At 39.0% G+C, this 9,405-nt stretch overlaps 2 protein-coding genes across 2 annotated transcripts; one reads left to right on the top strand and one right to left on the bottom strand.

Moving 5' to 3' along the window:
* The first annotated feature begins 574 nt into the window (after positions 1-574).
* Positions 575-1,231, top strand: LOC133796297 (uncharacterized). The gene has a single exon (XM_062233767.1). It carries the CDS (start codon positions 575-577, stop codon positions 1,229-1,231), a length of 657 nt encoding a protein of 218 aa, XP_062089751.1.
* Positions 1,232-3,002: 1,771 nt separating this feature from the next.
* LOC133794801 (uncharacterized) lies at positions 3,003-4,993 on the bottom strand. Its single transcript, XM_062232213.1, has 4 exons — positions 4,943-4,993; positions 3,930-4,034; positions 3,684-3,742; positions 3,003-3,418 (listed from the first exon to the last, which is right to left on the bottom strand). The coding sequence occupies exons 2-4, from the start codon at positions 4,012-4,014 to the stop codon at positions 3,254-3,256; spliced, it is 309 nt and encodes a 102-aa protein (XP_062088197.1). The 5' UTR covers positions 4,015-4,034; positions 4,943-4,993; the 3' UTR covers positions 3,003-3,253.
* Between the last annotated feature and the right edge of the window lie 4,412 nt (positions 4,994-9,405).

Genomic DNA, 9,405 nt, shown 5'->3' with positions numbered 1-9,405 from the left:
CTCTTTGGGGTTTATGCAAGTCCCCAATATCTCCGACGGACATTTTTTTGGGAAGAGTAAAAAAAAATTCAGGTGAATGGAGGGGCGGTCGGCGATTTGAATTCCATTACTACAACATCTGAAAAGTGCGGAGGTTCGCGTACTTTTCCCTCGCTTGCTTCAAATGAGAAAAAGGAGAAAGTTTTTCAAAATTCATCAATTTCTCCACATACCAATCCTCAAAATCCAAATTTTCAATATTCTCAATTTAACCAAAGTTTTCCAAATTCTATTATCCCATGTCAATTTAACGCCTATATATCATAACGGCTACATTTTAACGGCTATATTTTAACAGCTACATATATATGTCCCTATGCCTATAAATACCAAATTTCAATCTTCCTTTTACTCAACTCTCCATTCAATCTTTCAATTTACTATCTCATTCATCTTTCATTCCCAAATATCATATACTCTAAGTTCGACAATGGATTCGCCAAATTCTTTGAATCCATACGACAATATGAGTCTAGAGGATATCATAATTGCATAGTGTACTGACGATCATGATGATCAATATTTCAAAGCGCTCATGGATGTAGGTAGCTCAACAAGACAAGGAAGAAAGAGTACCCACATTGATAGGGGTCATGTAGAAGGACACCAACGTTTGTTCGATGACTACTTTTCTGATGAACCGGTGTATACAGAATATCAATTTCGAAGAAGATTTAGAATGCGTAGACATGTATTCCTACGCATAGTGCAAGATCTAGAAAATTATTCAGAGTATTTCTATATGAGGTTTGATGCAGTTGGTAGAAGGGGACTTTCGCCATTACAGAAGTGCACCGCTGTTATGCAAATGTTGGCATATGGAGCGCCTACCGATTATGTTGATGAGTATGTTCGAATTGGTGAAACTACCGCTATTGAATGTCTAGTCAATTTCGTTCGAGGAGTGAATGATATTTTTGGGACTGAATATTTAAGACGGCCCAATGCGGGGGACATTCGTCGCTTACTTCAAATGGGGGAGGTGCGTGGTTTTCCATGCATGGGAAGCATTGATTATATGCACTGGAAATGGAAAAATTTCCCAATTGCATGGAAAGGCCAATTCACGCGAGGTGATCACGGCAGACCAACAATCATGCTCGAAGCAGTTGCATATGACATGCATTTTTTGGTGTTCCAGGATCCAACAATGATCTCAACATATGTTAAATCAATTCCCAATATTCACTGATATCTTACAAGGGCAAGCTCCGAGAGTTGAGTTTACGATAAATGACACACAATACAATAAGGGGTACTATCTAGCAAATGGTATCTATCCAGAGTGGGGTACATTTGTTAAAACTATCCCACTGTCTCAAGGAGAGAAAAGAAAATTATTTTTCCGATGCCAAGAAGTGGTACGCAAAGATGCTAAGCGAGCATTCGGAGTACTTCAATCTCATTTTGTTATTGTAAGAGGACCCGCATGTTTTTAGCAAAGAGATGTTCTCAAAGATATTATGTATGCATGCATCATACTGCACAACATTATTGTCGAAGATGAAAGAGATGCATATGAGAGTTTGTTTAATTTTAATTATGATGACGGCCCCGCCAACACCCTAATGGTTGAAGTATTGCATGGACCTATTTCTGACTTCCCGACAATGCTTCAAAGAAATGCTGAAATTCGTGATAGAAACATTCATCGCAATCTTCAGGCGGACTTGGTAGAGCACATATAGTCAAAATTTGGAAAAAATTTTAATTAGCAGTTTTTTTAATTATGTTAGATTGATTAATTATGATTATGTCATTAAGCTCTTTTAAATTTCATTTAATTTAAATTTCATGTAATATTTATTTATATTATAGATTTAAAAATTTTAGTGTGACAATATTTATAATTACAAAATAATATATTAAAGAATAATGTGTGGGGCCATAATTGATAATTTTTTGGGTGGCTTAGTATTAGAGCATTTCTATGAAAAAAAGTTGACAAAAATGATGTAGATGAGAGAGAAAATAAAAAATAATATTTTGGGATGATTTGGACATGTTAAACATCTAATGGGGTAGCCACATTGGAGCTGCTCTAATAACTCTCTTAGAAGTTTCTTGTTTATTAGATGTGGAAATTTAAATTTGAAAATATTTTAATAAAAATCGAGTTGATATTATTTTGTAAAATATATGGTCTGAATTGTTATTTAACAAAACACAAAAATCGGATCACATATTCGGAAAAAACATTATAATATTTTTAATCTACTAGAACAATTATATTATACTTTTAATCCACTAAAACAACATTAATCATTTACAACAAAAATATATAAACCTTGTACTTGTGGTTGGTGGTCGATGATATTGGCTGGTGGTGTCTGCCGGAATGGCTGGGATGGGTGAGTAAGAGACATTTGTGAGAGAGAGAGAATTAAGAATTTATAAATTTTTGTTTAGTCTAATTCTGTTATGAAAAAAGCCCATATGTGTACAATTACACTTTCATTTTTAAAAAAATGGGTGGAGTGTAAACAAGTTTTCAAAGGGAGAGTGCAAATTCACCTTATTTATTTTGCAAAAGAGCCCCTAATATGGTTAGTAATAATTAATTAAGTAAAAAGGTCAAAAAGAAAAAACAAATGGTTGCTATATTTATTTTTGTTAAAATCTCATTTTGAAATCTATGTGAACCAAAATATGAAAATTGATGATCTAATTGCTAAAAAAATATTGAAGAAGTAAATGATACACTTAAGGACCACAAGTGATAGTTACCCATTCTTTTACTCTATTGATATTAGGTATATAATAATAATAATAATTTGTGTCATGAAGCTAGACCTAAACTTTAGTAAGATCAATTTGTGTCATGAAGCTAGACTTAATTATTCAGAATCTTTAAAAAATTTGTAAAACACTCTAAATAATTATAATGTACATGATTATAAAAAAAATATCACACAAATCAAAAATACGGAAGAGCTCCACCAGTTCTTCTCGAAGAACCTACAGCAGATTTTCCCAACTTTTATAATACTAATGTGTTAATAAAGGCTCAGTTGCCTGAGCTGAGCATGCATGTGGCTGAGTTTAATTATTAAATTAAGATACAAAACAAGAGAGAAAAAGGCACAAGGAAATTAAACATGGCACACAAAATATGCAATTCTTTGCCTTGAGGAGAGTACGTGTTTTAAGAGAACGTAGAAGAAGAACCAAAGAGAATTGGAGCAACAGACTATTATTTCAGCAAACAAAGTAGCTAGACGGAAGAATCTCGCGCGCTCAGCCTCGTCAACTTCTCACTAAGCTTCAACTTCTCACCATGCAAGATCTCAATGACCTGATTCTGCTCCTTCATATGCCTTCTCAACCATTTCACTGCATTCTTTCCCCACCGGGCTCTCTCCTTTATATCCTTAATTTCCTCTCATACAAATTATATATAGAAACTCAATTAATTACAACATTTTATATCATGAATCAAATAAATTAATGGTAAACCTATTGTTCCACGAAGCTAGCCAATAATATGCAACACGTACAAGCTTAATTAATTAAGTGCATGTATAACCAAGACATACAAAAATAATGACCTTTGAATATTTGTTATAAAAGATAAGATTCATGATCGATCAAAGAGGTTATTTATTAGCAGTAGTAGTATTACGTAATAGTATAATTAAGCTCACCTTATTTTCATTTTCCAAATTCTCAATCCGACGCTGCAATTCTTCCACCTTCTTCTTTTCTGGTTATTATTATTAACAAACAAACAAACTAACACATTAATTATAACTCAAACAAACTCCTCAAATCAAATGCAAGCAATCAGAACCTGACCTTCATAACGTACATACATATACATATTAATTAGGCCTATTTCAAACGAGGGAGAAAAGGCTGTTGATAGTTACTATATTGATAACAAAGCTAACCTTCATAACATACTTCGTACAGACGGGACATTTCTTTAGAAACATTGCATCTTCTCTCCCACTCATCCAGATTATCATTCTCCATATTAACCCACAAATGGTGATCTGAAAATTCATATATATACAAAGTTGAAAGAACTTCATAAAGAGACCAAAACCCAGTGGTATTGGTTGTATATAAACAAGAACAAGTGCCACTAGCTATTGACTTCGTATTGGTTATGCGTAATTTTGCATTGTTATGGTCTCACTCACTCCTCAAAAGTTTTCAATTATAAAATTTTACACAATTAGTACATACAAAACTAACAACATCAAATATATGCTCACACATAATTGCTAATAGTGTTGCTCACACTGTAGCAAAGCTAGCTTTGTCATCTTAGGACGATCATTCTGTTTGGTGGCTGGATTGATCATCTCTTAAGGGCTGACGCCCATCATTAACATATTTTCTTGGTACTCTATTTCCAAAAATAAAAAAAATAAAAAAAACCAAACAAACAAATAAAACTACATTTATGTTTGGATAATGGATGCAAAGAACACAAATGTTAAACCACAATTATAATTTGAATATTGTTGCTTTTCCTTGTTTATACATAACCAATAGCTAGTGACATCTGTTGTTTTCTTCTCTAGGTTTTGTATTGATCTATCCTGTATATATATCTACTGTCACCTCTCAAGGAAAAGGAATACAAAACAAATCATCCTCTTCTTTTTTATTATAGCAACAAATAACTGCTTGAACCCAACCCAGTACTGGAGAATCTTTATATTGCACAATAATCATAACATAAACTAAAAATCTTGCAGAATATAAAACACAAAACCCATTTCATTCGTAATGTTTTTTTCTTTTCAAACTTTCTGGACAACCAAACACCCAGAAAGAAAATATTACACTCAATGATGCATAGATATGAAAATGTTCACTTCCTCTCTCGGCCTCAAAACACACGACCACGGTAAACATTAAGTTAAAGGCCATGAAAACGAAATTGGCGTACCTTTTTTCGATTTAGCTGATTTTGTTTTCTCTAAGTCTAGAGAGGGGGAAAAATAAAGTGCGTTTTGTTCGTATGATTTAGGAATGGCAATGGCGGTGACTTACTGACTTAGCTAGCTAGGCAAGGGAGAACAGTAAAATTACAATACTAGCCTTATGGATTACTTTTGGTCTAGAGTAGAGTGTGACGTCATTCGAAATGAATGTAATAAGTACAACAAATATGTAATACTTTTAATTAAATAAATTATGTGATGGGATAGAAGAGAACTCATTGATTTTCTTTTCCAAGGTGGTGCGTGTCAGATTTTAATGTACTCTAAATTTACCTGCTTTTCATAATCCAATACCTTCTTATTGGGAAATTTCTATTTTTATACTTAATACGTACTATTACAAAAATTTCTTAGCATTATTAATTTTTTTAAATTGATGCTAAATTTTTTCCCCATATCCAAAATACCCTTTTCATTTTTCCACACCCAAAAAATTCAACCTCAGCCTTCTCTCCCACTCTCGATTTCTCTCTTCCAAGTCTCACAAAAATCCTCCAAAAACCATCGAACCCTCCGTCGAGCCCCCATCTCCGTCGAGTTTTCGAGCCCCCACCTTCTCCGTCGAACCCCCACCTTCTCCCATTTCTCCGTCGATCTCGAGACCCACAGCAAACTCCCATTTTTCTGTCAAACCCGAGACCCACGGAGCATATTTCCTTCAAAGTTTCAAAAACAAAGGTAAAATCTTGAACCCAAGTCCATATTTGCTTTATATTGTTGTTGAATCTGTGATTTGTGGAATGGGTTGTCCGATTTTGTGGGAAATTTTTTCTGGGTTTGAACCAGTGGCTCGATAGGTTCGATTATGGTTCAATAGTAAGCTCGATAGGGTAGTTTGAACAGTTCGATGGTGGATCAATAGGAGCTCGATAGATATAGGGCAATATATGAAACTAACTCGATAAGCTCAATAATGGTTCGATAGTAGGCTCGATAGGACAGTTTGAACAGTTCGATGGTGGATCGATAGGAGCTCGATGGATATGTGGTATTATATTACAAGGGCTCGATAGGTTCGATAATGGTTCGATATTAGACTAGACTGTAGCTCGACGGTTATTTATGTAGACAGATTTTGCTTAGCTCGATAGGCTCGATAGATTTAGGTTGTTGATATTGATCGATAGAACTCGATAGTTTCTCGATAGGGTAGGTTGCAGCTCGATTATAGCTCGATAGGGTATGTTGCAGCTAGATTATAGCTCGATAGAGCTCGATGACAACTTATTTCAGTGTTTTTATGAATTTTTTTTATTCTGTTTTCTTACAAAAAAAAAATCATGTGTTGTTACAGATGCCTAAGTTGCTTGTTCCGTTCAGTGATCACTTTCCTGGTCGAGTGACATATCGGGGTAGTAGTACTTTAAATCACATTAAGACCAGGTTTTTGGAGCTCGTGCTGCTTGAAAGGGCTAAGGAATCCCCTTTCAAGCAGTTCTTTTTGGCTTCGGAGTTTAATTTCTCCGGAGTCTTGGTGCATCAACTGTTGCTGAGGAAAATCGCCAGCAACAACGAAGATGAGGTGCATTTTTTCTTGGGGTCGAAGTCTTGTAGATTCGGCATGGGAGAGTTTTCCCTGGTGATGGGGTTGGATTTCAGTACCTTCCTGTTGACGCGGTTCTTCGCCAACAGGTAATTAAGAAAAGAAGAGAAAGGGATTAGTGCTTATGTTGAACTGAAATAGATAAATGATCTTAGAAATGAAATGGTGACTCAAAATACGTTTTTTAAGTGGTTCAAAGGTTAAAATCCTCCTACTCCACTAGTCAGTATTATTGCTATATACTGGGTATTCGTTTATAGGGTATTTCTTACAATATAGAATCCAACCCCTTATAACTCCCAGGGTCTCCATATTTATAGGAGAAGGCACATGGGAGATGGTAAGAATGTCAAAATGTGACCTTCTTACCTATCATGTCAACTCTATGACATTTATGATTAATTCCTAAACCTGACACATAAGTGTGGTCAAATCAATAGGTAAGGGGATAATGGGCTGCACGGTCCAAACCAGTCGTGGGTGTCTGAATACGCACGTTCCTGCTGCGTGTCCGAGAAGTAAGGGGTATATCAGACACGTGATATCTGATATATGCATGTTTACCTTGCGTGATTGACTTTATAAAAGGTCATAGCCTCCAACTCCAGCTCGTACAACGAGTTGGATGCTTCCCTCGACCTGTGGTCTTCAGAGTCCAGACTCAGTCCTTAAGAAATCTTGGCGAACCCTTGGGTTACCTCGAGCTACGGAGGTAGGATCTTATGATGGCAGCTCCGGTCTTGGGGATGTCCACATGGTAGTCATGATTAGGCCGTATCTCAGCTCGTTAATCAGGGCGTACATGTGCCCCCTAAGCCTCTGCTCGTGGTACTCGACGTCGTGTAGGGCACAGTAGGGGCTTTTAGGCTTCCCCATGAACTCTTCATATTCCACATTCTACGCAGGCGCCGAATACGTGGAACCTCGTGGCTGGTGACGGTACGTCTTCCGAGAACCGCATTTAATGGCCTAGCCTATACCCAGCCTTCGTTTCGCCTTTCGAGTGGAGGGCCTTGGATCCCACATCAGGGCAATCCAACGGCCCTCTTCACGTGACCCTTCACGCATATAAAAGGGGTGGCCACCTTACGCATGGGCCACCCGTTAATTTGAAAATTTTCAGAAATTTCTCTTCATCTTCAAAAGAAAAAACCCTCTTCTTCCCGACCGCCACTCCTAACGCCCAAGAATTTCAGGCGCAAAGACTCCTTCGAAGCCTTGGAACCAACTACTTTGACGAAGCCCCAACCCAGGCGATACCTTCATCCACTTCCCAGCCAAACACTCTGTAAGTCTCCTGACTGTGCATGTTTTGAAATTATTTTTCACTGTAGCTTAGGTAAATATTTACTGTAGCCGCATGCAAGGGTTTCTGGGTTTTATGGGAATGAAGGGTGAAAGCCTTTTAGGTTAGGGTATCTTTGCAGTAGAAAACTGTTTAGGAGAATGGTTTATAAGGTGCGTTTTCTGGGGAAAAATTATGGGTAGGATTTTTTGGTATGCTGGTTTAGAGTATTCAGTATTTTTGGGTGCAAAACCGGGTAGCTTAGGGGACACGCTTCACAGGCGGTTTTGCCTTCCTTGCCTACTGAAACTTTCCCCCCAAGGAAAAATTCTATCCTGACCCTCCTGACACACAAATGCCGAGTAATCGAGGATCTGTTGGGAGCACAGGCGCGTGTTCTTAGAACCGCGTGGTCTCACTCTCCACGGGCTGGGCTTACCCCAGCTCGTGTCAACGAAACACATTCAGATTCTCTTCCACCTTAGGTCGCCTTCTTCTAAAATTTCTTCTTTTTGTTCGCTAGGCGACCAGATGGGACCCAAGAAGAATGCTCCCAAGAAGCCTGTAGGAAGCTCGTCCTTCTGTCAAGACAAAGGAAAGGAGGTGATGGCCGAATCCCCGATCCCCAACTTCGGGCCAGCGGTGGAACAGGAGCTCAAGGTGGCCCCTGACGCGTTCTTTGAGGCGGAGAGGATCGTCTCAAAGATTACCGACCAGGCGAAGGTAAACAAGATCTTCCTCTCCCACAAGATCTAGCTGGGGAGAGAATCCGTGATTGCCCGACCTCCCGCAGAGGGCGAGCGGAGCTGCGAACCGATTGATGAGGCGTTCTCGGCCTGGAGCGACGAGCACTTCAAGGCGGGGGCCTTCCTTCCGTTGGATCAGTACTTCGCTGATTTCCTCAATTACGTGAGGTTGGCCCCATTCCAGCTCCCCCCAACTCATATCGGCTATTGGCGGGGTTAAGATATTTATTCTTAAAACAGGAGTGGGAGGTCCCCACTCCTGCAGACATTTTTTATTTTTTCTGCCTCAAGGCCAGCCTAGAGCAGCGGGGGCAAGGCGACGAGTTTTATTACTTAACCCGGTTCCCCAACACGGCTGCGATCATCGAGCTGCCCAGCTATCCCAATGACTTCAAAGATCAATTCTTTACGTCGACAGGGTTCCGAAACTGCGAGCTCCACTACTTCAATCGTCCTCGTAAGTGTTTTTCAACCTTAGCTCGTAAGTTAAGTATCGTTTAGCTCCCCTTTTATTCGCTTCTGACTTAGGATAACTCAGCAACTATCTTCGCGAGGACAGAGAAATATGTGACCCTCGAGGCCCAATACGAGACACTGGCGGGCTTGCCCCCCAGTGAAAAAGACTATCATCAGCTTGTGACAGACGAGACGATGGTGGCCTGTAAGCTGATCTCCCCAAGCCAGACTCTGAACTTGAGGAGGACCCGGGCGCTTCCCCCAGCTCGCGATACTAGGCATATCATCGTGGAGGAGGTCGCGGGGGACGAAGATGAGGAGGACGAGGTTCCCCTCATGAGGAACAGGAAGCGGGCGTTGGAGGCCGCCCAGAGAACG

Source organism: Humulus lupulus, chromosome 8, assembly GCF_963169125.1.
Source record: "Humulus lupulus chromosome 8, drHumLupu1.1, whole genome shotgun sequence".
Lineage (NCBI taxonomy): Eukaryota > Viridiplantae > Streptophyta > Magnoliopsida > Rosales > Cannabaceae > Humulus > Humulus lupulus.
This window is presented reverse-complemented; position numbering and strand designations above follow the sequence as displayed.